We start from the raw sequence: 26,753 nt of genomic DNA, 5'->3' as shown, positions 1-26,753 counted from the left end.
CCTAACGCTATTTCCTCCTGTGGGAAACAGGGCTTTGTGAGCAGGGATGTGGCTCAGACCTACCTGTCGCGCAGCTGAATCGCGACGCTGTGCACCAGCTTTATCCTCCCTCCAGGGAGTAAACCTGCAAACAGAGAAACCGGAAGTAAATGCACCTCTTAATATAAGTTAACCAAAATCCAATTACATTTGCCTGGAATTATTTTTCATTGCTTAAATATCTGTGTTAGGAAATAATATAAAAATGCAGATTGATGAAGAGTGTCCCGTCCCTCACGCAGGGGAGGTTCCTGCAATTGCCTTAGGATATGAATTAAGAATTTGCAGTTCAGGGCCTTAGGGGAAGAGGGTTGGTGGAATCAATATCAAAAAGCCTTTACATTTTTAGATTTGATTTAAAAAGGGAAGTACACTTAAGCAAAAAAAGAAAAAAAATCAATATTTAACAAACCTCCAATTCCCCACAGAAACCCTCTCCTGTAAATGTCCTCCCGTGCCGGTTTCGGTTCCCCATGCAGGTGGGGAGGCCCCCTCCGGCACCTCTAGCCCCGTCCTGCCCCGCCCGATGTCCCACACCCACAGCAGCCCCGGCTCACAGGGAGCAGAGTGGATGCTGCAGGAAGACGAGGCTGAGAAGAGAGGCCCCTCAGGATGGCTTCCACCGCATCCTTTCTCCAGGAGAGGGGGGTCCACAGCACCGGCCCCTCCTCATTTCAAGAAGTCAGAGTGACTCTGGTCCTATTTTCTGGCTGGCTCTATGGGGGTGCCCCCGGCCCAAACAAGGGGAAGGGGCCGGTCGTTAAATAAGCGGCTGGAGCTGCTGAGGAAGTACAGGCGGGCGGCCCCTCGGTGCCCCAGCCCAGGGCATCGGGACAGCAAACTGCCGGCCGCAGAGCACCCCCGCCCCCGGTGGCTCCAGTCTCAGAGTTCTTGGGGGTCACACACACCCAGGCCTTAGACACCGAGTCTCGGGGACGCCCTCAGGGGGCACAGAGCAGACGACACGCACGGGCCTCCTGTGACAAGGGCGTCAGGGGCCTGTTCAACAGCCAACAGGTTATAAAATACACAACTTAATCTTCATTTTCCATGCAGCTAATTACTGATTCTTCAAAGCGGTTATTGGTATTTTAATCTTTACTGATTTTAGCAACCGTTGATTAAACTCAGTTTTTATTTAATAGTTACCTAAGTCACTTATTGCACCTGCAGTATCTGCCTTTGCTAATTCAACCACCACCTGAAATAGAACACTGAAGATGAATATCAGCACGTGTAATAATCGTGAAACAGTCTAAGCAAAGCATAGCTCTAATTAAGGCACTAAAAATTTAATTCCTCCAGAAGAAAGACTAGCGTTTAAAAGTTATAAATCGCCTTCTTCGACCTGTTTCTCTACACTCTGTGACCGGTCAATGCCCTGTGCATCCTCCGGCCCTGACACTGCTCCCCTTTCACTCCCACAGGCATTCCCAGCAAGCCCGTCTTGTCCTGGCTTCCCCACCATAGCTGACTGCACGGTCGCCCCTGCTCTGCACGCATCTCCCCCTGCCACCCCGACCACAGACCACCGACCACCACGCAAACCCTGGGGCGAGCGCTTGCGCGTCCAACTCACCCACACGTTGAGAACCCCACTCTCGTCCAAGGAAGCGACATGGAAGGACAGGCCTGCTGGCTCTAGTGAAGACAGAACCGGGGAAGGACCGGCTCATAACCAGGAAACCACATCTCACAACTTGAGCTCAGGATTTTATGGAAGTGGAGGGTCACGTACCTTCTTGAGTAGAAAAAGGTGAAAGCACACAGCTCTGTCTTTTGCAGACAGACCCTGAGATGGGTTCTATCGCCTGGAGGGGGCTGCGGTGGTTTACAGACGTCAGGACACCATCTGGGGATGAAAAGCACATGCACCACAGGCACGTAGTGAGCCGTGGAGTACAGTTAACGTTGTGCAGGGACAGGCACATCTTCCCAAAGCACGAGGCCACGCACACCACGGTGAAAGGACACGTGCCACGGCGCTCAGCGTCACCGAGGAGCAGAGGCCACAGACTGCGTCACACCTGTGAGAAGAGTGGCGGCCCTGGGTCTGCACGGCGGCAGGTACAAGGACGGACAGGGCTGGGGGGGGCTCTCCACGGCGAGGGGGGTCACAGAGACAGCGCAGAAGCTGGGGCCTCCCGACTGCGGGGGAGCGGGGGGCTCACGGCCAGAGCGGCACAGGGAACGGGGAGTAGGGAGACTGGGAGCTGCAGGCTCATCCCCCACCAAGAGCAGCACCTTTGAAGAAACGACACCTCACAGTCCAATGGAACAGAGCTCCTCTGACCTGGCATATCCACCTACAAAATGTCCCGGAGTAGAAAAGAACAGACAAACTCCACACAAAGCTACCGAGGGAACTCGAGAGAAAATGCAAATGAAAGCATTTCAACCCATGAAAATTCCCCCTCCAAAAAACAAGCGTGAGACAGAAGACCAAAACCCAACACTCCAAACTACATCACATCTCTTCAAAAATACGTCTGGAAATGTGTTTAAAGCACATAAACAAACAAAAACATCTGAAATCAGAAATCCAGAACAAAAATGGATTAAAAAACATCAAGAAAGAAAATGAGAGTTAGGGCTGAACTCAGGAAAGAAACTGAAGACAAAGACAAAACGGTCTCAGGAATGAAGAATAAGTGACAGGGATTCAGATTCAGTGAACGTGAGGGAGGCCAGCTGAGGAAGGGGTGGCCTCTGGGCCTGAGGTTACTGAGGCTTTGAAGGTTTGAATGGCAAAAGGAAACGAAGGCAGCATGTTAATGGAGTAATTAAGTTTAAAAACTTAAGAGTTTTAGTGTTTTGAACACGGTGGTGAATTCAAAGGTTAATTAGTAATATCAGCAGCACTTAGAAAATGCACCTTCTTAAAAGATATCTTTTCTAACAGCATCCAACCCATAAGGTACCTATAAACTCATACGTTCTCAATAGTGGCAATTTCACCCCCAAAGGGGCAAAAATTGGTTGTTGGGAGACGAAAGAAACCTTGCCTTTTATGTATAAAACACAGATGTACTCCGAGAACGTATAGAGCTATGCAGGATACGTGCGGTGCCCCAGGCAGGGGCGATCAGTCCTGACACAGGACTGTGTCCAGAGCACACGAGGCCTCGAACAACGCACCAGTAAGAAGCAACAACTCAATTTACAGATGCGTGAGAGACCTAAGCACACCCCACTGAAGACAGACAGCAAATAAGCACCTGGAGACGCTCCGCATCCCATGTCCTCAGGGAAACACAAAATAAAACCCCGAGACACACCAGCACCCACCAGAAGGGCAGGAAGTCTGCCGGCCCCGCTGGCGAGGACGTGCAGCCTGTGGCGCCTGGGGTGCAGGCTCCAGTCCTGACCGCCAGCCATGGGAATTAACCAGGAGCCCGCCCACCAACGGGCGCAAAAACCCACGTGGTGCCCAGCAGAGGACCCTGCCCAGAGAAGGAGGGGGGACGTTCTGAGCCGCACACAGCCGTGAGCGCAGGCACGTCTCCCGAAGGGACGGAGGCCAGGCTCGGAGGTCTGGGCCCTGCAGGGTCCCAGCACTTGCCTTCGGAGAAGGTAAAACTACAGAGAAAACGCCGATCCTGGGACTCGTGAAGACGGGGAGACGCAAAGCCAGCTGTGGTGGTGGTGGTGGGGGGATCCCTGGGCAGGAACAGGGAGAAGGATGGTGAGAGACAGTCAGGTCTGAGCGCAGGCCCTGCCCCAAGGTCGGTGTGCTCATGGACGAGCCTCCCAGCCCTGAGCGCTGGCAGGTGGGCAGAGACGGGTGCTGAACAGGTCACGTCCACAAAGCACTGAGAGAAAACTCCAGAACACAAGTGCCTACCCAGGGTTGGGGCGGGGTGGGGTGGTGGTCGTGCTTGTCCTTGTTTGTGGTTGTGGTTATGGTCGTGATGGGCGGTGGTTGGAATTGTGGTTGTGGTTGGTTGTGGTTGTAGTTGGCTATGGTTGTAACCGGTTGTGGTTATGGTTGTGATTGGCTGCGGTTGGAATTGTAATTGTGGTTGTGGTTGTGGGTGGTTGTGGCAGCAACCGCATGGCATGAAGTATTCACAGGAGTCTAACTAGGGGTCCTGGCAGCTCCAGTGGTTCTGGTTCCTTTTGACCCCCGAGAGGCCACTACTTCTCTCCTTCAGCCTCCAGTGGGGCTGTCTGAGCCACAGGAGCGCACACAGCAACACACCTCAGACTGGTTTAAAACTGGGCGTCATCTCACTGAGGACCTGAAGTCCCCAGAGTTATTAACAGGACGGAGCACTCCCATCACCACTGCCGCTGCCTGAGCAGCTGCCGGAAGGAGGCCGTTTCTCCTGTTTATCACAGGTCTCTTTTGCTCTTAGGTCAGCGCTGTCCTCTGGGATGACCTACATGAACGATGCAAAGGGATTTCACGGCTGCTCCGGAAGACCCTGGGCTGGCGGGCAGTGTCACTGACCGGTGGAAAAGGTTGCGGTCCTGAACGTCCAGAAGCACCCACTCAGCTTCACGTAACGATGGATCCTGGCATCTTCCCTCAGATCCCACACGACCACCGAGCCGTGCACGGTCCCAGCAAACAGCAAGAAGGCTTTAAAGGGGCTAAAGCAGCAGCAAGTGACCTAGAAAGATGCAGAGAAAGCCGGGGGCTGACAAGTGGAGGCACCGGTGCCCATGGACCTTCCACCTGGAAGCCAAGGGCGCCTGCGTGTCGCCTCCCTGGGTGACGGGAGGGATGGCGGCTGCGGGGCGTGGCCACGGTGCCTCCATTCAGCCCCATCAGGTGGCCCAGAAGGGCTGAGCCCTCCTGCCATTTTATTTACATCCTGCATCACAGTAAGTTGTTATTTTCAAGCCCCCAAAACTGATACATAAAAGTTATCCTTCTCCACAGCTTTGGAGGCAATCGACGACTTTGAGGTCAAGGCGCACATGACTAGAAACACACGCGTAAAAGGGCAGCTCTGCCACTGTATCCACGCGGTCACCACACCACAGCCCCGCTAACCAGGGGTAGCAAACGCACGAGGCCAAGGACTCGGAAAATCTCAGGCACGTTAAGAAAGCTCTACAGTATCCGGACCAAGTGGAGCAAGCCAGGAAGCACACTTCTGGGATCCCAGGGGTGCCAGAGCCAACGTTTCCATTAAGTCACAGCCACAACAGTGCTGAAGGCCAGGGACCGAGAGGCTGCGGGAACCTGGCCCCTCCGTCGAGCGGGTCCTTCCAACTAGGAGTTTCTGCACCTCGTCACCCTGCACACAGCTGGGGCGGCAGGGACAGAAAGCAGTGGCCTTGGACGCCCTCCTGGTGCCTGCCCTCTGCTAGTGACACCCACAGCTCTCCCAGGCTATACCTTCGACTCGCATATCAGGACCTTCTGGGGCCCCGACGGCTGCCAGATGTCCCACACGCAGAGCACGTATCTGCTGTCCAGCAGGGGCGCGAAGGCCTTCCCAGGTCTGCCGTGCACGGACACCACCATCCGCCTCTGAACCGGAGAGGCATGCAGGTAGGATACCCTCCGGTCTGAGGATAAGACAAGAAAAATGTTTCTGCATTTAGTGATCTGCCAGTGATCTGCCACGTGAAACGAACATACTTAAGATTATTCAGATACATTTCAGCTTAATGAAGAAATAAACATGGTCTTCCGAAGACGCCCGCACCTGAAATCGGGGTTTTGACAAATGGCCAAGCTCGACTTGAAAACGTCCAAGTTGGCCTCGTTTGCTAGAAGCCACCCTCCTCCACGCTCGGCACAAAGCGGCCTGGGACTCCGCTGTCCATCAGCTGCTCCCACGGGCCCATGGGAGCAGAGGTGACCTGGGTGGGGCATCACAGCTGCCCCATCAGTGCCTTCTCCCCCGGCAACGGGACCCTGCCTGACACCCATCTTCCTCCTGATATCCGTCCCTCAGATACACTGTCTGTTCCCCTCGTTCGGTCCACTTACAGAGGCAGGATTTCTGTCTGTCTGTCTGTCCACTGTGGCTCTGAGGCCTGGGACACTGCACACACTCCTGAGTATCGAGAAGAATGAGTGGGCCACCAGCGCTGCACGTTTCCTGGCAACGGTGGCATCGAGTGGACTCTGTGAGGGTCCCGTGTCACTCCCTTGGAGCTCAGATCCAGGTAACGTGAACCAGGCCCAGGTCAAGGACACCTGCCATCCCAATCTCCTCTCCCGTTACCTCAAAACTCACTTTACTAAAACAAAACACAAGAAAAACCTCCACTCTGCCCACACTCGGAACTAAGGGGCAAGTCCCAGACAACAGCCGTGCGTCCTCTGTCTCTACCTAAGGGTTCTGGAACAAGCACGACCCAGCCCCCAGCCCCGGCTCTGTGAAGCCACCATCGCTTATCAGCTCCTGGAGGAAAGCACTGCTTTAATTCCTGTTTCTTGGGCTGCAGGGGGAGGTGGTGGTGTGGACAGCTGTATTTTGAATGCTATAGATGCAATGATTTATTGTTTTTCTAACAGGATAACTCTTACCTTTTAAAAACAAAAATACCCTCAAACAACATGAGTTGGTTGTTTTGTTTTGTTTTGTTTTTTTGTGGTACGCGGGCCTCTCACTGTTGTGGCCTCTCCCATGGCGGAGCACAGGCTCTGGATGCGCAGGCTCAGCGGCCATGGCTCACGGGCCCAGCCACTCCGCGGCATGTGGGATCCTCCCAGACCGGGGCACGAACCCGTGTCCCCTGCATCGGCAGGCGGGCTCTCAACCACTGCGCCACCCGGGAAGCCCAACATGAGTTTTTTAAATTAGCAATGCCATTGGTGCTAATGGTCAATGCAGAGGTATGGATACAAATCTAGATCTCTACAGCAGGCAGGATAGAGGAACTTCTAGAACAAGCGGCATCAATGCACCGGGTCATGCAGGCCCAGAAGCACCCGGCAGGGCTGACTGCGGGGCCCGTGCACTCCTCGCCCTTCTCCACGCAGACCAGGACCATGGTTGCCACCCAAGCCCTCACCAGCCACTTGTTTTAAAAGCAAGGAGGCGACCTGCTTAAGCAATTTACACTTGGTCATGCACACGCAGTTTGTTTTGTTTATGACCACATGCAGTTCCACTCCACCTGTGATGACACGGGCTTCACTTCAGTGAATTTCATGCTCTGTAACCACGGATCAACTTAAATCTAAGTCAGCGCTGGGCTCAGTTAACCACACAACTCCCACCTGGACGCTCCCTCACGCTGCTCCCCCCGTCCCTCTAGCCGTGAGCGCCCGTCATTCCTGTGACACACGCGCTCGAGTCTGTAGAAGCTGAACCTCCGCTCCCTGTTCGGTAATCCCCCTGCTAACACAGGGTGTAGCAGTAATGGTCACTGTCTCAACGTGAGTGTTTACTTTGAGGACTGCTTACTTTGAAGGAACGGCAAGCTGGTGTTCAGCTGCGCGGAGCTATCGCTGAAACGCAGGGTGCAGTCCTGCGCCCGGGGCGTCCAGCTCGGCTCTGACGCCACCCGATCCTCCTCAAGCAGAACCGCAATCACCTTTCAAAGACACACGAGCAGTCCTTCTTCAACACTCTCAAATGGACTCATTTTATAAGATAAAACAAAGCACTACCTGATCTTACCTGTTTCTTAAAATAACTGCCTAAGTCCAGGACATCAGTAAACGGACAGAAGGAAATTACTTTCTCCTTTCCGCACAATAATAGAAACTACCCGGTAAAGTTCCATTAATGTAAACTCCAGAGCCATTATTTAACACTGGATGTCATTTTTCATAGTAAACCTTTTGCTAAAATAACGGGAGTGGGGAAAGGGACCCTCCAGCTTTTCTAGAAGAAACAGGGGCATGGAAATGCCACCTACAGCACCACGTCCTGCTCACCGGGCTGCGGTAAGGACCCAGTGTGACAGCAAATCACCGTCACTGCCCTCATGGGTCATGGGTCACGCTCAGGACGACAATGGGGAAGACAAAGGCGAGGTGGACTCAGGAGAGGCACCCGCTGAGAACAGACGGGACGGGGCGGGAGGCCCAGGGGTGAGATAAAGGTCTTTGACCCCCGGCCACCCCTGCTTCCTGCTCCAGCCCACCTTTCCTCCACGTCACCCGGCACCCGAGCGTGTGAACTCTCACTGAGAGTGGCTGACTTCACGTGCAAGCGTGTGAAAGCACGGTCGTATCTCGTAAAGCACAGACTCTCCGTAACGCAGCTCGGAGACCACCACCAGGCGTCCAGCACGGGGCTGAGGACAGTCTCATTCTGAATCTACATGTCGGATTCACGTGTATTATACTTATCGGTGCTTTAGACTTGAATTCTGAGCTGACGTGGAAACAGCACGAGATAGTGAAGAAACACAAACGCCAACCTTACGCTGGATGTACTAAGAAACATTACTGATTCTGATCCTCTTCCTCCAGGGGCTCATACGGAAACACCCATAGAGGGACCAGGACGGTGACGGTGGTTTGCTTGACGTAATTGAGGGGTGCGTGGTGGGGCTCAAGAGGTGAAGGGCTGCAAGCCGGGACCTCTGAAGCATGCGGCGGCCACCTGCCGCCCCTCGACCTTTGTACGGACTTTGAAGATTTCCATAACCAGTTTTTAAAGTCATGAGTTTACTAGTTTCAAATACCCTAGATGTGTGCTCACCTTGCCGACTTTGTATGTCTGTTTTTTAGTCTATATTCATTTTAAAATGCAAGCAACCAACATTACAGTACAGAATCCAAACACACAGACAGTGCCTGCAGCCACAGAAGCTGCTGGGGTCCCTGCCCAGGGCAGAGCGCACCTGGCAAGCGGCCCGGAGGAAGCTGCACAGGCGGGGCGTGTTGACCTTCGGGATGATGGTGGCGGCATCAAGGGGGCCTCTCCGCTCACTCCCTGAAAAACAGTGCACGTGAAACCAGCCAGCGCGACTCTCACGGTCACGGTCGCACACGTCAAAGGGCGTAGGAGCGAACCAGGAGCCCTGGAGGGGAAGCCAGGGGGTGCCATCTCATCCTCTAGATCTCCTCCTGATTTCTCAGAAGTCTGTAAACAGAATCCTACTTAAAGCATCAGTTTATTATGTATGTGTTACGTTTAGGTGTGTTATTTTCTTAGGATGAGACTTCCCTGAGGAAAGGGAGTAACAGAGGTAATTCCTCAGAATGAACAATCCACCAGTAAAGCAATATTTAGCACGTACGTAACCGAGGAGAACGCAAGGCAAGCACAACTCTGCATATTCCAGGGGCTTCCATCTGTCTTGATGTGACATACCTGGAAAATGTACTTAACGATGAAACTTCTCTAAGAATGAGAACACACTACCCCACATGAAGAGCAGAGGGTGTTTTAGAAGCCCATCTGCAAAGCGCTGGTTTGGCGTGTGGGCTCTTTCCCCTCCGTTTAGGAACAAGTGTTGTGAACCCTGATCAGGGCCCAGCCCAGGCCTCCAGCTCCGCGCAGGTGCTAAGGGTGGTGTTTGGAAGAGCTCTGGTGTTTCCACAGTCACGTGGTGACAACCACACTCGAGACGGAGGAAAGAACAAGAAAGGGAGGAAACACAACTCCCAGGGTCGAGAGCAGAGGCTGGTTACCCCCAGACACGGCCGCGCCTTCCCCCGGGTGCTGGGTCCACACTTCCTGAGTCTCAACCTCTTCAGTCTGGACGTCCCTGTCCGCGTTATCTTCATTATACTGAACATAAGCCTGAAAAACAAAGCTGGGCTGAATTAGCTTTGGATCTCAACCTCAGAGCCATTTCTCATTACTGAAAACAACTAACAATTTTTAAGTTAATGATAACAGTCTTCTAGTTTGTCAAAAGTAAGCATCATGGCATAAATAACCATCATGCAAAGACTGGTTGTGTCTTAAACGTTTGATAAATATGGGCCTAAATTTCAAAAGTGTTTTCAAAAAGTCACAACAAACAATTCAGCTCTGGTTTGAAAATACGATGACCTGGTCCACCAACACCCTATTCTCTTAGAACATAGCAGCTTTGCAAAACCAGACACAAATTTATTTATTTCAAAAATGTACATGCTTCAGTAAAGACAGTTTTGATACTAATAGCTTTAAGATGAGGAAAACAAGCAAAGAAGTTAGATAGTCTGCTCAAGGTCAGGGTGAGTCAGCTGCAAAGCCAGGGTTAAACAGTCAGCTTCTTAAATTTCCTCCTGTGACCTCCTCCCCAGTGAAAGATTACTGACTGATACATCCAAGAGCATGTTGATAGGTGCACCGTGGGGACAGAAGAAAAATGTCCCAGGAAATCCCTGACTCCAAGACTCCACCACGTTGGGATGTGGACTGTCATACAGTCAACAACTGGAAGTACTACAGGGAAAGACAGGGCTGTGTGGGACGTACTGTAGCAACCCTGGAGGCAGAGGACACTCAGTGTAAGTCATCAGGGAGGGCTCACCTAGTTGCCTAGAGGGCAGGACAAGGACAAAGAGCAACAGGCAGGTAGATGGCAGGAGAGGCTGGGTGGCCTAAGCCAGGTAATGGAGAAAAACAGGTAGATGACAAAGGGACCTGGCAAGAAGGATCCACAGGCAGGTGATAGGGGGGCCTGGGAAGGCAAGGGGGATCCACAGGCAGGTGTGGGGGAGCCTGGGAAGGTAAGGGGGATCCACAGGCAGGTGACGGGAAAGCCTGGGAAGGTAAGGGGGATCCACAGGCAGGTGTGGGGGAGCCTGGGAAGGCAAGGGGGATCCACAGGCAGGTGTGGGGGAGCCTGGGAAGGTAAGGGGGATCCACAGGGAGGTGACGGGGAAGCCTGGGAAGGTAAGGGCGATCCACAGGCAGGTGACGGGGAAGCCTGGGAAGGTAAGGGGGATCCACAGGCAGGTGTGGGGGAGCCTGGGAAGGCAAGGGGGATCCACAGGCAGGTGTGGGGGGCCTGGCACAGGAAGACCTTGAGAGGAGGGTGAGGAGAATGGAACAGGCAGGAGGGATATTGAGGTGAGCCCAGTGTCTTGGGATTTGGGAGGCTCTCGGTCGCTGATCCTGGAGTCCCTACATGCAGGAACATATGTGCAGGACTCGGAGGCAGTGCAGGATGCTACAGCCCCACAGGAACCCAAGCAAGTGATCCGAGGTGACTTCCCGGTGACCTTCAGTAAACTCCCCCTACTTGGGGCTGTCCTCAGGGCTTGGGAGCGATCCACATCCGTGCCCAGGAGCCTCCAGGGCGCCGAGGATGCTGGCCCGACCTCCAGGTGACGAGCATGTGATGCCTGCGTCCCTCACAACCACTCTGAGGTCTAACGCCCAGAACAGGACACAAGCCACACAAACTCCTGCCAACGCACTGTACTCGCACTTGGTAGATAACCTTGTACTCACCTGCTTGGTGTTTTTTCTCCCAAAGTTTCTAATGTACATGTCGTACTCGTTCACTGGTGGGAGGTCCAGGAGGGAGAAGGTGAAGGAGAAGTCCAGGTCGATAAGCCGGAGCAGCTTTGTGCTGCGTGTCCTGGAAACGAGATGACGTGACATCAACCACGTGCAAAGGGAAGAATGGGCCGGGGGAGGGAGCCTCAGGAGGAGCTGGCGGCTCCGGCCAAGGGGCTCGTGAAGCTCTGTCTAGGTGGGAGCCTGAGATACGAACAGTCACTAAGGTGGGAACTCACGCGTGGACAGCGAGGCCCCGGGGCTGAACCCCCAACTGCGCTGTCGGCACCCTCAGGCCCCCATCCCACCTGCCCGCCGCCCACCCTGCTCTGAGGGACGGAGCCCTGGCCACTCCCAAGGGACGCGTGCAGCCAGGTGGGCTCCTGTCCACCCTCACCCCCACCTTCATCTGATAAGACACTGGCAGAGCCGTGCTGCCGCAGAGGTTGACGGCCGTGAGACCCGGGGGAGGGAAAGCCCGCTCCGCCAGTGCGTCTCCCTGGCTGACCCCACTCTCTCTAAACCTACCGCGTCCATCCCAGATCTGGGTGGACTCTTGCATCTACTCCCAGACTGTATTGGGTTTAGTACAGCAGACCACGGGCTGAGATTCTGTTCTCCACTTTCATGAATCTAGGAATTTTGCAAATTTCTGAGTTCACAGTCGTGCAAGCTTGGACTCTGACACCTGGTGGCCCGGGCTGCTCAAAGCTCACATCCACCTCCACCAGAGGCTAACCTGGAGCCTGCGCTTCGTTGTCTACACGACTGGCCTGCGGCACCCACGGAGGACACTGACACAGGAGTCACAGCGCCCGGGCACCTGGCGGCAGAGCCAGTGTGGGACTCTTCACCCACGAAGCCCCAGCTTCCTCACGCGAGAAACAGAGCGCTGGCCCTGAGTGACGCCAACGCCAGGGCAGGAGGGAGCAGCACCAGAGGCGCAGGCTGGGCCAGGCCGACCCTCTGCTCACGGGTTCCGGCCACCGGCCTCATGGGCCCCTGACTGTGACCCTGCCGCAGCCGTGACATGGGGGCTCCCAGGGCGCCCCAGAACTAACACCAATGCTAGGGCCGAGCTTGTCTACAGCACTGCACACCCGCACCAGGACACAACATCTGGACACAGGGAAACGGAGCACAATGAAATCATGTGCCTGAACGCCAGCAGTGAAAACAAAACAAGAGCTAATTTTTAAGGGTACGTTGAAGAAAAGTGTATTAAAACTCCCTAATTCCTTCTGCAAAGTTCCCAACACACCTACTTTTGCTTAAGGGCCTGAGTCCGACTCTTCTGGCGGCGTGAGGCTGTCGCAAAGTCCAGGAAAATCCCACAAGCAGGGGTTTCGGAGGGGGAAACGTCTGCAGCTGCACACACACAAAAAGCGTTTTCGTGACACTGAAACGTTTCTTCAAGCAAAAGAAATCAAGAGCAAACCAACTAGAAGCATGCAAACCAATTACGTCCAGTAAGGTCTTTACACATAACTAGTGTTAAACATCTTCTACAAGCATTCAAGAACCACTTCAGCTACCGTCATCTAAAACTCTCAGCAACAAAGCAACACTTCCTACACATGTGCCAATCACACTACGTTTAGAAATATTTAAGAAGACACGGGTTTCCCTGGTGGTGCAGTGGTTGAGAGTCCGCCTGCCGATGCAGGAGGCATGGGTTCGTGCCCCGCTCCGGGAAGATCCCACATGCCGCGGAGCGGCTGGGCCCCTGAGCCATGGCTGCCGAGCCTGCGTGTCTGGAGCCTGTGCTCCGCAACGGGAGAGGCCACAGCAGTGAGAGGCCTGCGTACCGGAAAAAAAAAAAAAAAAAAAGAATACATATACAAGGCAGTCCTCCACTCCCGCCCCACTCTCCCCCTCCCCCTCCAAAAGGTGTGTCCTCTGGTAAGGGAGCTGAGACGTGAATGCACAAAACAACTGAAGAACAGAGACAGATGCAACTTAATGCTGGATCAGCCACTCACTGTGGCAGAGAGAAAACAGGCAGATGCGGGCAGGGGTTCATCAGTTCACAGGGTGCAGAGGTCGCTGGCCTGGTGACCCACCATCAACTGCCAAAAGCTCCCACCAGGACGGACAGCTCGGGCCCTCACCCTCCCATGCAGACAGCCTCCGTTGCCTCTCTCCCCCAGGGATTTCTGTGCTCCCCATGCAGACGGACCCCCATCTTTGTCTACACATTTATTTCAGTTGTATCTTAGTCTGTCTTCTCATTCCTCTTGGATACATGTTTGAACTCCTGCAAAGAGCGTGCCCTCTCCTGCCGTCTTACAGCTTTATCAGACCCGCCAGGCACAGCCGGATCCCAGCAGGGCACCGCCTGGAGGCCGCGAGCAGGGTGCTGACCGAGCGCCTCCTGTTTCTCATCCCTCAGGACACCTGGCACTCAGGACAGACAGGAGCGTTTATGAAAAGAACTCTCCGACCCTTACAAGTAACCTGATCATACCCAGATGCCAAGAACTTTTGAGCAAAATACACTTCCAATCTCCTAAAGAAAATCGCCGGGAGAGGACAGCTCCCTAGGGAACAGACCCTGTGCTGCCACGCTGCCCCTGACACGCCCGGGCCTCCTGCCGACCCTCACGTTCCTCTGCCAGAAAAGCAGCAGCCTGTGCAGCTGACAGACGACACAGCGCAGGGAAGGAGCAGCGCTGAGCACCTGCCGGGCGCCGTCATGGAGCAGAAGGGCTGGGAGCGACGCGGGACCAGCACACACTCACGTACCCGGCCCCGGCCCCCTGCCACGCTCCGTCCGGCCTTGCTTCTCAAACGGCTTCGAGAACAGCTTGCTGACCCGTTCGTTTTCTGCGTGGATGGCTTTCTGAATCTCCTGTATCTCCCTCCTTCTGGCCGGAGGAAGCTCCTCCGCTGTCTCTCCTGATTCAGGATCATGTGCAGCATCGTCATCGTCCCCGTCACAGACCTCAAAGTCATCCTCGTAGTCCTGCAAACAGTAGCAGACGCACACAGGACAAAGCACACAGCTTACAGCCTGAAACAGAGGTGGTCCTCAGTGTGGCTCAGGGCGACTTCTACAGCTCACAGATTTCAACATCACTGAATCACAAATCTGTACGAACTGCTGCGTTTGTTTCTCTGCATCTGTATAAACTCTACAGAACTACGTACACTGAGAGCTCTGAAAGAACAATAATGTGCAAACGCCTCTGTGCTGAGAATGGGAGTGTATGTGCACATAAACATGTGTGCTACATGTATACTCCATGTAGACGTACACATATATATGAATACACACGTGCACATATACGTACACATTTGATTGCGTTTGATTGCAGTGCACTAACAATAGCTTAAATAGAAAAACCACTTAATTACATCATATTGGTCAGCAGTGGTAGACATATAGCAACCTCTTTATAGGTGCCAGACCTAAATCAAACAGCTATGGAGTATTGAGAGCAATAAAAAGAGAAAAACACTATTAAGTTACTGATTTTAGAACAAATTATCTTTAAGCTGAGAAAATTTTAAATTTTTATACCTACTTCAAAATCATCTTCAAAACTGGCTGCATATTCATCAGCTCCAGCATTTTCTAAGTCAAGGTCTTCCTTTTCAATTTCCTAGAGGTAGAAATCAAACATATAATTAAAATATTCAATCATAAGTTGACTCTTGCAAATAGGTTGGGAAAATACATGTTTTCTCAGATTCACTTGACGTTGCTAACTTTAAAATGCAAATATTTATAAAACTAACATAACCTAATTACAACTCTTAAAGAAATACCCTAACTTATAAGTATAGCCAGAAAGAGAAAACAGTGAACAATCATAATTTTTTCGGGAAACCTCTATAATTCTGATGGCTAAAGAAAAAAGGTGTGGTACTTCCCTGGTGGTGCAGTGGTTAAGAATCTGCCTGCCAATGAAGGGGACAAGGGTTCGAACCCTGGTCCGGGAAGATCCCACATGCCGCAGAGTGACTAAGCCCATGCGCCACAGCTACTGAGCCTGCGCTCCAGAGCACACGAGCCACAGCTACTGAAGTCCGTGTGCCACAACTACTGCAGCCCGTGCACCTAGAGCCCGTGCTCCACAAAAATAGAAGCCACCGCAATGAGAAGCCCGTGCGCAGCAACGAAGACCCAACGCAGCCAAAAAAAAAACAAAAACAAAAACAAAAAGCCAATGGAACAAAATTTTAAAAAGAGAAAAAGAGAGAAGGTATTATACAAATAACCCACAGACTGGCACTCAGCACTGCCTTCCCCACTGTGCCTCTCACCCACGATCACAGCCCGGCATCTGCAGTTAAGGACAGACACATGTGCTCAAGCACACACCAGCCAGGTCCCGTGTGACCCACCACAGCTCCAGTGATCAGGACCAGCCCACAGCCCTGCCCCACAAGCAGGCAGATGGGCTGTTCTGCCCCTGGCCCGGCCATCACTGACCACCGCCAGCCTCCGTTTCTCCCCTGAAGTCTGAGTAAGTCCTGCAGTGGACATGTGCTCAGTCGTGCTCTGCAGGTTTGGGGAGCTGCACGTGTCACCCTCAGACCGACCCAGTCTGGGTCTGAGGGATGAGGAAGAGGGTGCCGGGAAGACGGAGCAGAAAGACGTTCCAGGTCTCCAGGCCAGGAGGTGGCAGAAATGAAATACAGGTTCAGGAAACTCACACTTTCCCCCAAGGCTGTTCCTTCTCTTGTCCACCTCCGCTCCCCCTCACCCGATTTACTGGTGACAGGGCACCTCCACCACGCACAAGCCAACACACCAGGAGCCCGCCAGGACCCCGCTCTCCCCGCCCGCCAGCCGGCCCTCTGCCCCAACCCTGCCACCCACCAGCCTAGCCCCTACCGTCCCTGCCATGTCCCCTCTCGTGCCCTCAGAGTTCAGAGACAACCTTCTGAGCGGGAAATCTGATCACACCACACCTGCTTCATACCCACACAGCTCCCCAGCACCCGTGGTGGACACCCCAAGCACCACAAATTCAGTCACCGAAGGGGCTTCCATCTCCATCCTGGAGGAAGAAACAAAACATGCCTGGCGTCTGCAGGCAGGACAGACGTGGGGAGGTGAGACCCACCCGCAGGGCTGGTGCAGAGGTGGGCACTGCTGATCTGCCCAGGGGCAAGGAGACGACTCGCAGGCTTTCGGGTTTCAAACAGGATAGGTGTTGGGGATGGAGGGCAGAGGGTGAGCCTGGGGAGCGTGGACCATCCAGGAGGAGGGGCCGACAAGCTCGGAGCTCAGGAAGGAGGCGGGAAGGGCTTCATCTTCTCTCCAGAACCTAGTGCCCTGCTGTGTGGTGACCAGTGCCAGGAAGTCAGTGATCTGAGCCACAGAGAAGCCAGCTGAGCCTCAAAGTGGACATTCGGTTCTGACCCTGGGGATGAGGACATGGCCCTGCAGGCCCAGAGGACCAAAAAGCTGCCCCACGAGAAGGTGCTTTTGGCACATCGTCATACAAAGTCACCGTACGTTATGGTGAGTGACATGCCACGTGTACGGTACCAATAAACAGGACCCTGCTGATTGAGGAGAGAAACTAAGACAGACGTCACGCAGGAGTTTTAAGCAAAACTCACAGCATCGCAAGCTCACCGTGTGCCGACAACTCATCACTCGGCAAACACCCACGGCCTCACGGTGCCCAGGGCGCCCGTCAGGGGCAGACAGGAGGACGGTGCCAAGAAAGTGTTCCTCCACCTTCCACGGGGGCCCTGAGCAGACAGTCTTCTGCTTCACGCCCCAGTTTTGGAGAGAGTGCCTTGGCGTCACCAATGGCCTCTTACAGGAGGAGAGGGCCATTTCCTTTGCCTCTGGTTTGGCTTTTATTTCTGAAAATTATCTGCTACGTGGAATGTGTCTCACTGACGACGGCCTGAATTGTGTCTCTGTGATGCCTCTGTCCAGTTTCTTCCATTCTCCCCAGACCTGCTTTCAACGCAGAGCAACAGCAAGAAGGCTGAGGACTCATCCAGCCCACGCTCCTCAGGAAGCCGCACACCCGAGGGCAGCGCGGGGCGAACACGCACCTCCCCCTCCGTCCTAACGTCCTGCTGCCTAAAAGGAGGAGGGGCCACCCCCAGAAAACACACCGCGAGAGCCGGGACACGAGTGACGGCGCGCGTTGGGACAGAAGCAGAGACACGTCCTCTCCTTACCAAGGCCTCTTCGCTCCCTTGCCTCCGGGCCAGCTTCCACGTCGAGGGGCCCTCTTCGCGGCCGTGCTGGGGGACAGAGCACAGCTGGTCAGCGTGGAGGGACGGAGGGGGGGTCCCAGGGCAGCCACAGGGCCCACCCCCCTCCCATGGGGACGCAGGTCCTGGCTCAGAGGGCCACTGGCGGTGCGACTTCACATAGGAACTCAGCCTCTCTGGGCCTCGGTTTTCTCTTCCAAGAAGTGGGGAGAACTGTGAACCCTCTTCCTTGTGCTAGTGAGGCGGCAGGTAAAACGGGAGAAACTGGCCATCCCGCTGTGGTCCCTGGCCCCGGGAAGGCACAGCTCTCAGACGTCACTGCCCAAAACCATTTGGTGCAAAAGAGTGGGGAGTGCACGGCGTATCACCATGAAGAAAATGAGCAGTTTTCCACATGTCCAAACAATTATTCTGGCATATTGTGGGCTCTCCATAAACGCTGAAGCATGTTGATGCTATAAAATATATGACCCAATCATAAGCCAGAATGAGCTGCCAAGCATCTTCAGAATCACTTCTGGGTTCTCTTAGGGGGCAAGGACATCACATATTTTGCTCCTTCGGCAAAAAAAAGAATGTAAAATGTCTCATTCATAATTTTTTATATAGGTTACATGTTGAAAGAATAATATTTCAGAAATGTTGGATTATATGTGTTATTCAAATTTTGTGTTCCTTTTTTAAGGTGATTTACCAAAACTTTAAAATTACAAATGTGGCTCACATTGTAAGCCTAGTGAACAAGGCTAACACTTACCAAAAAAATTGGGAGACAGAGGAAAACATTAAAAACTATATATTTTCATCCAGTAATTCCAGTTCAAGAAATTTAGGGCTTCCCTGGTGGCCCAGTGGTTAAGAATCCGCCTGCCAATGCAGGGGACACGGGTTCAAGCCCCGGTCCGGGAAGATCCCACATGCCGCGGAGCAGCTAAGCCCGTGTGTCACAACTACTGAGCCTGTTCTCTAGAGCCCGTGAGCCACAACTACTGAGCCCATGTACCACAACTACTGAAGCCCGTGGGCCTAGAGCCCGTGCCCCGCAACAAGAGAAGCCACCGCAATGAGAAGCCTCCGCACCGCAACCAAGAGTAGCCCCTGCTCACCACAGCTAGAGAAAGCCCACGTGCAGCAACGAAGACCCAATGCGGCCAAAAATAAATAATAAAATAAAATACACAAAAGCCCTTCTCTAAGAAAAAAAAAAAAGAAGAAAGAAAGAAAGAAATTTATCCTCGAAAAGTAGGAGGGAGATCTGTATCATTAGAACTGGAGGGGTTTCCACAACAAATTAGGAAAAACAGTATATGCTGCATGGGGTGTATGTGTATATAAAACACAAAAAAAGGCATTCAAATCCCCCAAATATATATATCAAAATAGGATTGTGAAAGATAATATAGAAAAAAAGATTATGTGGGAAGAATTATTTGTAAGGCTAACTTTTTTTTCTAAGGTGTGGCTACAGCTAGACAGTAAGGGATCCAACCACTGCCCAAAACTCAATGAATAAAACATCCTCACATCAAACAACACATGCTGCATGACCTGATTTATGAAAGATTGCTGTGCTTTTGTGTATGTATATGGAATAAAGACCTGTAAAGACATGGCACAAGATGCTAAGGACAGGTATCTCACAGGCCAGGGTTTCAGACAACTATCAGAGAAAGAAAATGATTATTCTTCACAAGTAACAGAAGCCAAAATCTGCTTGCCACATTATCTATAACAAAACAAAAACCTAGGATGTGGTTTGATAATAATTTTAACACCATAGTATACAATTCTAGAGATACTAAATAATCATTATGAAGACTCTTCTGATGATAATTATGAAAGTGGTATAAAAGATGAAGACTGGGGGGCCTCCCTGGTGGCGCAGTGGTTGAGAGTCCGCCTGCCGATGCAGGGGATACGGGTTCGAGCCCTGGTCTGGGAGGATCCCACATGCCGCGGAGCAACTAGGCCCGTGAGCCACAACTACTGAGCCTGCGCGTCTGGAGCCTGTGCTCCTGCAACAAGAGAGGCCGCAATAGTGAGAGGCCTGCGCACCGCGATGAAGAGTGGCCCCCACTTGCCACAACTAGAGAAAGCCCTCGCACAGAAACGAAGACCCAACACAGCAAAAATAAATAAATTAATTAATAAACTCCTACCAACAACATCTTCTTTAAAAAAAAAAAAAAAAAAAAAAAGAGATGAAGACTGGGAGTTGTGGTGTCCTGAGTGACACCGTATCACCGACACCTGCTTCTCAAGTATACACACACGCACACGTGGTCCAGAACATGAAACTATTACACCTTATGACTTGCATGTGTTTCTCGAGTATACACACACGTGCTCGCACACCTAGTCCAGAACATGAAACAACTACGTAAGGAGCGGGGCCGTGAGGGCGTCAGTGATAATAACAAATGTCGCCAGTGAGGTCATCTGAGCCTGGGTCGCTTTGTGGAGAGATTTTCTACACTAACACAATTTTGTTACTAACCACAGATCTACTCGGACTTTCTGTTTCTTCTTGAGGCAATTTCACCAATTTATATCTTCCAGGAATTTCCCTTTCATCTAAATTGTCTAATCTGTTAGCATGAAATGCTGTCATTCTATTAGTGAAAGTGGGTGCTAAAGTCTCAATCACTGTTGAATTTTCTATTTCTCCCTTTAATTCTGTCAGTTTTTGCTTCTCGTATTTTGTGTCTCTTTTGTGAGGTGCATGTTCATTTATAATTGTCACATATTCCTGCAAGCTAATTATTTTATTACTACCATACGTTCCTCCGCCTCTAGTCCAGCCTCTCAAGCTCTGTTACAGCTGCTGTTTGATGGTTTACCTTGTCCATCTTTTTACTTTTAATCCATTTGAGTCTTTTAATCTAAAATGTATCGTATGTGCCTCCTGGAATTGCCACTCAAATAAGCCATCTGCAAACAAGGCCCGCCTCGGGGTCTGAGTCCCAGGACCACGCCCACTGCATAACAGAATCAGTGTGAAGTGTCTTACCTTCCTTCTGGAGTCTTTATCTTTCCCATTATTCCTCTCTAAATTCTCTGCATGCCTAGGAAGCAAATATGATCAAAATCAAAATTAATTTTAAACGAAGACTTGAAAATTAAAACATTGACATCCCAGTGAAGGCTCAGCAATTGATGGGATTAAGAATGGCAGTAGCGGGCCTCCCTGGTGGCGCAGTGGTTAAGAGTCCGCCTGCCGATGCAGGGGATACGGGTTCGTGCCCCGGTCTGGGAGGATCCCATATGCCGCGGAGCGGCTGGGCCCGTGAGCCATGGCCGCTGGGCCTGCGCATCCGGAGCCTGTGCTCCTCAACGGGAGAGGCCACAACAGTGAGAGGCCCGCATACCGCAAAAAGAAAAAAAAAAAAAAAAAAAAAAGAATGGCAGTAGCTTGATGCTATATTAGAACTATGAATACTAAATCCTTTTCTAAACTATTTTTACTATTTCAGCAGTAGTACAAGATAGGAAATATCTTCAGTAGAGAGAGAAGAAACTATGTGGTTTAACAAACTTGTGTTTGTGTATGAATCTATATCCTTATAAGAGTTCTAGAATATTCCTGTAATTTTATTAGAGAATCTCCCAAATGTTATTTTGTGTTTAATATAATATTTGTATTTCCAAAAGAAAGATTTATCTTGAAATATGTTCTATTCTTTAATCATATTTTATATGTTTACCTGGGACCTAAAATAAAGGCTTTCAAAATTGCAAGTTGATTCTCAATTTTTGGAACTTACATTCATACCAATTCAATACAGCATATGTTTAAAAACATACAGAACCAAGCAAAAGCTTCACTGTGCATTCCAGCAGATCTGCAATATAAAATCCAGGAATCTGCACCCCCAGGTTTAAGTACTAACTTAGTTCAAACTTGTAAGAATTTGGGCAAGGCGTTTAACCTGAGTCTTCCTAATCTGCGAAAAAGAATTACCAAATATAGTTGTCACAAAGAACAAATTATAACCCAGAGCTCATATATAAAATGAGGGTTTACACACAAACTCTAATCTGTAATCTTCATAAACTGCACAAAATAGGTATCATCCGAGCTTCACCAGAAAAGATGAGGCTCCAAAGGGCCACCCAACATCCCAGGGAAAATGCAGATGTGCAGCGGCCAGGCCAACACCCTTGCCTTTGTCTGACTTGCAAACACTGGGCGGCGGGGGTCTGCGGGCGTGTCTGCGCTTAGCGTTTAGGGGACATGAACCACAGGCCACCTGCAGACGCTCTCCCCTCGCAAAGCGGAGACTCCCAAGCTAATGATTCATTTATATAACAAGCTTCCAAGCTCCACGAGTACTCCAAAAATACAATTTAGAGGGCTTGCATTGAGAGTAAATGAGGTGTATCTATAATTTATTCTCACTTACTGGCCCTAATCAGGCCCAACAAGAAAAATTCATTTTGAAGCATTGTGTGAAAACTGTGTTGTAAACAGAATAATCAACCAAAGGACGAATATTCCTTACTGGCTTCCAGTCTCATCTCTCTTCGAACTTGCACCTTGATTTCTGCGTTCACCATTCTATCAAAAAAAATTCCATAACCATTAATTAGTATATCATAATGAATTAACCATAATTAGTGAGCTCTGTAAAAGAAGTCATGGGCTCAAAATTTAACAACAGCATCGATGTTACAGGCATCTCTTAAAAAACCATTTTTACAACCTCTCTTTAGTAAATAAGGGACTTGACATAAGGGAGATGAATAAGGTACACCAAAAGGTGGTTATTTGTTACCTGAGTAATGTTACCTAAGTAAAAGAAACTTATACTTATCAACTTCACATAATTTTCAGAAAATCAAATGAGATCCTTACACGTTTTCAAACTATAAACTTTCAAAAACATATGGAACATGGCTATTTCACAAATCCATGCACCTATAGAAAAATATTTAAATGACTTTCTCTTGAATTAAGTGAATTTTTAAAAACAAAATTAAAATCGACGTACAAAGGTAGGTCGTTTAAAAAGAGAGCCATCTGCTGAGTAAGTACTGGCCAGAAACACGCTTGGCGGGAGGGGCAGGCCACTCGGTGACAGGAGGGTGCGGGGAGGCGGCGCCACACCTCTCCCGGGCAGTGGGGCTCCAGTGGGGGGGGGGATCCATGAAAAGCAGAGTGGAGCGGAAGAAGGGCCCGCAAGCAGGGCAAGTAGCAAAGACACCTTAAAAAAGTTAAAACTATTCAAACACTTTCTGTGACCAATAAATTTTACTTCTAGGAAATTATTCCTAGAAAACAATCAGACACGTATTAAGAGTTTCAATCTGTCATCACAGAATAATTTATAATATCAAAAAAATTACTGACCTTAATGTTCAATATCAGGTTACCTGTAAATAAATGAGGTTATGACCACAACAGAATACCAGACAGCTATTAAACGTCCCAGTGTTAAACAAGTATTTCCCAGAATAAAAAGAAAAAAGAGTGTAATTCCAATTTTGCATTTTTAGAAAGCTCATTTATGTATAGGAAAAGGACTGCAACTAAATACACACATATTACAAAATGGATTATCTCTGAGTCTGGGGTCATGGATAATTTTTACTTTTTTATTCTTCCTGTATTAAAATAATCTTTCCAAAATCAATTAGAAAAAAGTATAATTGCATGTTTAACAGGAAGAACAGTCTGGCATCAGTCTATAAAATAGAGTGGAATGGAAAAAGAATGAAATCGGGAGTGCTAGGTAGGAAAAAATGACTTAATGACTATCTAGATATAAAAAAGGAGAAAAAGTAATCAGGTTAATTGTAAGAAATACATTTAAGTGAAAAAGGAGACCCAGCACTGGTGGGGCCTGGACCCAGGCTGCACATGGGCTCAGGTGACACAGCAGGGAGGGCCACCCCATCAGCACAATTCCTGGTTCCAGCTGTATGGGCTGGTGGGGAGGCTTCTGCGCTAGAAGCAGACGCCCACAGAAACATGTGAAGTCACCTGCCCAGGAGCCCAGGAGCACAGCAGCACTCGAGGTTCAGGGGATGGCAGTGCCCCAGGTCATGCTGGATTCTTCCACTAAAGAAGTCATTCTTGGTCAGCAACCTCTAGAAGGCACTCTGTTGTATTTATTATACTTAATCACACCCTCTCCATCCCTAATCAAAAACTGCAGCAGGCACACATTAAAAGACACATGTAATGAAAGTAATGAATCAGAATCCATATAAAGTGAGCACTTGCTCAGGGGAGCACACATCCCCGGGAACAGTCCCCGTTTCCACCTGCCGTCCTGGTATCATTATTACCAGTGCTTCCCTGCACTTCATAGTCACCTCAGCGATAATTACACCAATCACCAGGCTAACACAGTAACTAAGCTTGAAAAGTATATTTTGAGTACCTGAAAGCCAATACAAAGAAAATGCTAATTATACGATGCTCACCAATCACTCCTGACATTATTATATCACCTACTCATTTGTTTATTTCTTTATTGCATGGCTTCTTCAATGGAGTGCAAGCCCCATGGAAATAAGAACCTTTGTTTTGTTCACAGCTGTGTCCTTAGCACCTAGAACAGTGGCCGGCGCACAGCGGACCGTCAACAAATATGAACAAATTGGCTAAAAAGGAAGTTTGTCAACCGTCCTGGAACTAACATTATGTTAACCCTTATGTAAGGAGCACTATTGAGGCATAGATTTTATAAAGAGGCAGAATAGTGTTCTTTGTGGGACCATCTCTTATATCCACCTTTAATGAAAGCCAAAGGTATACACATGACATGTCTAAGAAAGGTGTTTCTGTGGGGAATGAAGCATGTCATTTCTAGTAATTAAAGTTGATCAAGGGAATATAAAAATAGGCAGGTTCAATAAAATGCTAGTGGTAGGATCTAGGTGGTGGAATTTCTGTCAACTCTGCTGGATGTTTGAAAATGTTCTTAATAAAATGTTGGGGGAAAACCCTGAAAAGGTTTTGATCTATGAAAAGAGATGCAAAAGACAAGGGGAATAAACACCTGTCCACAAGGTTCTCGTGCTCAGTCACCGGCCCTCCGCCTGCTGGCAAGGCAGTGGTGAGGAACACGAACACACCGTGTGGCTGATCCAAGGCAGGCCCGGGGCTCAGACCACGTGTGTGTGTACGTGTGACACACGGTGCTGTCCTAGAGCTGCTAAGAAGCACGACCCACGTCCTGGGCCAAAGGAGGGCAGTGGGCTGTGGGCAACACAGTGGGTTCTGGTCCCACTGCAAAGAAAGGTGTGGTAGAGGCACTGGGGCTGCAGGCGCAGGATCAGCTGGGGGGGGTCATGAGGACAGGTAGCACCCACAGAGGGTTCTCGGGATCTCCTAACACAGATGTTCCTCCATAAAGACATTTTCATGGACAAGCACTAGCCCATCCCAAGCCTCAGGCTTTGGATGAGCTGCCCACTCTCTGCTGCAGAGGCCTGGTGCTCACAGGGGACCACCAGGCTCTCATGGGGAGACCACCTGGCCCTCATGGGGGGACAGTTTCCATGTGGAAGGCAGCACCACCAGCAAATGGGGGGAATAGGGTCACGCCCACTTCAGTCCAGAAACACAGAGCAGCACAAAATGTATACACAAGAACAGATACACCAAAATGACTGCAGGAAAATATTAAGCAATTACAGTCATTATATGTGGAAGGGAAATCAGACCCTCTGCCATCAAAAGTTCTATTTTTGTGTTTTGGTTTTTTTTGTAAACTTAAACTACCAATTCTGGTTGAAACATTTTGCTAAATTATTCCCTTAATTTCCACTTTAAAAAATATCAGTTTATTTTTTAATGTTAAATTTCAAAATGTTATGATAGATTTCTGAATATATGTTAAAATTACATTCACAGGGACCTCCCTGGTGGCACAGTGGTTAAGAATCTGCCTGCCAATGCAGGGGACACGGGTTCGAGCCCTGGCCTGGGAAGATCCCATACGCCGCGGAGCAACTAAGCCCGTGCGCCACAACTACTGAGCCTGTGCTCCAGAGCCGGCGAGCCACAACTACTGAGCCCACACACCACAACTACTGAAGCCTGTGCACCTAGAGCCCGTGCTCTGCAGCAAAGAGAAGTCACTGCAGTGAGAAGCCCGTGCACTGCAACGAAGAGTAGCTCCCACTCGCTGCAACTAGAGAAAGCCTGGGCACAGCAACGAAGACCCAATGCAGCCAAAAATAAATAAATAAATAAATGTATAAAAAATATATATATATTCACAATATAATCCAAAGCCTCCACTTCACACCTCTCAGAAGATCAGTAATCTCCGCACATTGATCACGTAACACAGACCTGAATCACGTTTTCACCAAGGTCACTAGCTTTAGGCAACAAGCCCATCACCTGGCTGCGTCCAGATGTGCCTAAGGGGGCTGGACGCGTCGGGAAACGGTACCTTGGCCTCCCGCCTCCTGTGCTCCTTCCTGTCCACGCTGCTTCGGTGCTTCTCCTCGTCCACACGGAAGCCTTCTTTATGGCGCTTTTCTTTATGCCTTTCTTCCCCTTCCTTGTCAGAGAATGAATTGCTTTTTTCTTTTGAATAATTCTCTCTTTTCTCCCTTGTGCTGCTTTTTTCTCGATGTTTCTTTTCTCTGTCTGGTTCTTTCTGCTTCCTGTGTCGTCTTTCACCTTCTTCTTTATAGAGCCAGTACTTGAGAGGGTTGTCTTTGCTGTCACCATACTGCAACTTTGGATGTGACATTGAAAAACACATGAGCGTATAAAACAGACGCCTGCTGTCTTATATACACATTACAGCAAACACAGGGGAAGACACAGAGATCTCCCCTGGCTCTCGCTCCCCTGTTCTGCCACGGGCACCTTCTCATACTCACCTGGCGACGGGAAAGGAAACCGCGCAGACCACACACACACACACACACACACACACACACACACACGACAACAGACACCACAGCCAGCAGCCTCGCCCTAAGGAAGAGCATCGTCCCAATTCCTCCGCATGGCGGACACCCTTGCCCTTCCTGCCGCCCTCTCCTCGACTCCCCCGCGTCCTGAGCGCTACCAACACGCAAGGCCCTCCTGAGAGAGCCATGTGACTTGTCTGGAAGGACATCCGCTTCCATGGGCGCACGCTGCGCCTCTCTTCATGGCACACAGCTCACATGTCTTCCCCCACC

General features: G+C 50.4%; 1 protein-coding gene across 1 annotated transcript in view; it reads right to left on the bottom strand.

Annotated features, from left to right (window-relative positions):
• Positions 1 to 26,753, bottom strand: part of DYNC2I1 (dynein 2 intermediate chain 1) — a 50,888-nt gene that overhangs the window by 7,494 nt on the left and 16,641 nt on the right. The window contains exons 5-21 of the mRNA XM_060108428.1: positions 26,009 to 26,299; positions 22,100 to 22,155; positions 20,608 to 20,662; positions 17,562 to 17,627; positions 14,933 to 15,010; positions 14,151 to 14,370; positions 12,671 to 12,773; positions 11,358 to 11,487; positions 9,599 to 9,710; positions 8,806 to 8,897; positions 7,416 to 7,545; positions 5,390 to 5,562; positions 4,493 to 4,655; positions 1,778 to 1,891; positions 1,619 to 1,680; positions 1,189 to 1,240; positions 64 to 124 (exon numbers count right to left, since the gene is read on the bottom strand). Coding sequence (XP_059964411.1) covers positions 64 to 124; positions 1,189 to 1,240; positions 1,619 to 1,680; positions 1,778 to 1,891; positions 4,493 to 4,655; positions 5,390 to 5,562; positions 7,416 to 7,545; positions 8,806 to 8,897; positions 9,599 to 9,710; positions 11,358 to 11,487; positions 12,671 to 12,773; positions 14,151 to 14,370; positions 14,933 to 15,010; positions 17,562 to 17,627; positions 20,608 to 20,662; positions 22,100 to 22,155; positions 26,009 to 26,299 — 1,958 coding nt within the window. The remainder of the gene's footprint in view (positions 1 to 63; positions 125 to 1,188; positions 1,241 to 1,618; positions 1,681 to 1,777; positions 1,892 to 4,492; positions 4,656 to 5,389; positions 5,563 to 7,415; positions 7,546 to 8,805; positions 8,898 to 9,598; positions 9,711 to 11,357; positions 11,488 to 12,670; positions 12,774 to 14,150; positions 14,371 to 14,932; positions 15,011 to 17,561; positions 17,628 to 20,607; positions 20,663 to 22,099; positions 22,156 to 26,008; positions 26,300 to 26,753) is intronic.

Source organism: Mesoplodon densirostris, chromosome 9 (assembly GCF_025265405.1).
Source record: "Mesoplodon densirostris isolate mMesDen1 chromosome 9, mMesDen1 primary haplotype, whole genome shotgun sequence".
Classification (NCBI taxonomy): Eukaryota; Metazoa; Chordata; class Mammalia; order Artiodactyla; family Ziphiidae; genus Mesoplodon; species Mesoplodon densirostris.
Note: the sequence above shows the minus strand (reverse complement) of the source record. Positions and strands in the feature narration are given on the sequence as shown.